Genomic DNA, 1506 nt, shown 5'->3' with positions numbered 1-1506 from the left:
TCCTTTCTCCATCACTTTTCCTCTCTCTTTCCTTCTACAGTGAATGATTACCTCCTATGTAATGGTAGCAGAGCTGGATCCAGCCACAAAAGGATGACCAGAACAGGGACTTAATCTTTGAGAATCTCACAATCCAGTTGAGGACCCAGTTGTCCCTTCCTCCAGCACTTTCCCTGCATTCTCCCAAGCACCGAGGTTAAGGAACCTGAAGGTAGGTATCCCTGTTGCGGCTCCAGTTCCAGCTCATGGCCTAATCCCCGACTCCTAAAGTGGGACCTTCACTTACCCCTGTCTGCCTTTGCCCTCTCCTGGCAGCCTGACCCACCTGCTCCATGAGGAGGGACAACCTGACCTGGGAGAGTGAATTTGTCCTCCTGGGGCTCTCCAGCGACAGGCGGACCCAGGTTGGATTCTTTGTCCTATTTGGGACCGCCTACCTGCTGACTCTGCTGGGCAATGGGCTCATCATCCTCCTGACCGGACTGGATGCACGACTGCACCTGCCCATGTACTTCTTCCTCTGCAACCTCTCGGTGGTGGACATTTGCTACACCTCTAGCGGGGTCCCCCAGATGCTCGTGCACTTTCTCCTGGAGAAGAAGACCATCTCCTTCATCCGATGTGGGGCCCAGCTCTTCTTCTCGCTGGCCCTAGGGGGTACAGAGTTCCTGCTGCTGGCCGCTATGGCCTACGACCGCTACGTGGCTGTCTGTGACCCCCTGCGCTATGTGGCAGTGATGAGCCCAAGGTGCTGTGCTGGGCTGGCCGCTGTCTCTTGGCTCGTAGGCCTGGTGAACTCTGTGGTGGAGACGGTGGTCACCATGCGCCTGCCCACCTGTGGGCACCACGTGCTGAACCACGTGGCCTGTGAGACTCTGGCATTGGTCCGCCTGGCCTGCGTGGACATCACCCTCAACCAGGTGTTCATCGTGGCCTCCAGTGTGGTGGTGCTGCTGCTGCCCTGCTGCCTGGTCTCACTGTCCTATGCCTACATTGTGGCTGCCATTCTGCGGATCCACTCCACCGGGGGACGTCGCAAAGCCTTCGGGACCTGTGCGTCCCACCTCACAGTGGTCTCCATGTCTTACGGGATGGCCCTGGTTACCTACATGCAGCCCCGCTCCACGGCCTCTGCCCAGCAGGACAAGGTGGTGGTGCTCTTTTATGCCGTGGTGACCCCCATGCTGAATCCACTCATCTACAGTCTGCGCAACCAGGAGATGAAGGCTGCTCTGAGTCGAGTTCTGATGAGGAGTTCTGAATCAAAACTTTAGGATGCCACTTTGTCATTAGAGGCCTCACTCTGAAGGCCATGGACCTTGGGGTGTGCCCTCTGGCATGATGGATGCACGAGTCCGTGCATGTGCCTGTGCACGGGTGTGCATGTGCATGCTGTAAGGGAGTGGGTAGGGGGATCACAATCTGCATTACTTTCTTTTTAGGTAATAGGGAAATAGATTGTATCCCTGGACTCTGTTTTTGGTCTCTGACTTATTCTAAAAATGG

At 56.1% G+C, this 1506-nt stretch overlaps 1 protein-coding gene across 1 annotated transcript; it reads left to right on the top strand.

Annotated features, from left to right (window-relative positions):
- The first annotated feature begins 332 nt into the window (after positions 1-332).
- On the top strand, positions 333-1274 carry LOC121488763 (olfactory receptor 2F1-like). Its single transcript, XM_041751072.1, has one exon. The coding sequence runs from the start codon at positions 333-335 to the stop codon at positions 1272-1274; it is 942 nt and encodes a 313-aa protein (XP_041607006.1).
- The last annotated feature ends 232 nt before the right edge of the window (positions 1275-1506 follow it).

The sequence above is a fragment of the Vulpes lagopus genome, chromosome 4, assembly GCF_018345385.1.
Source record: "Vulpes lagopus strain Blue_001 chromosome 4, ASM1834538v1, whole genome shotgun sequence".
Lineage (NCBI taxonomy): Eukaryota > Metazoa > Chordata > Mammalia > Carnivora > Canidae > Vulpes > Vulpes lagopus.
Note: the sequence above shows the minus strand (reverse complement) of the source record. Positions and strands in the feature narration are given on the sequence as shown.

Bases quoted from the DNA above. Each gene is read 5' to 3' on its own strand.
- LOC121488763 (XM_041751072.1), top strand. From the start codon at position 333: ATGAGGAGGGACAACCTGACCTGGGAGAGTGAATTTGTCCTCCTGGGG.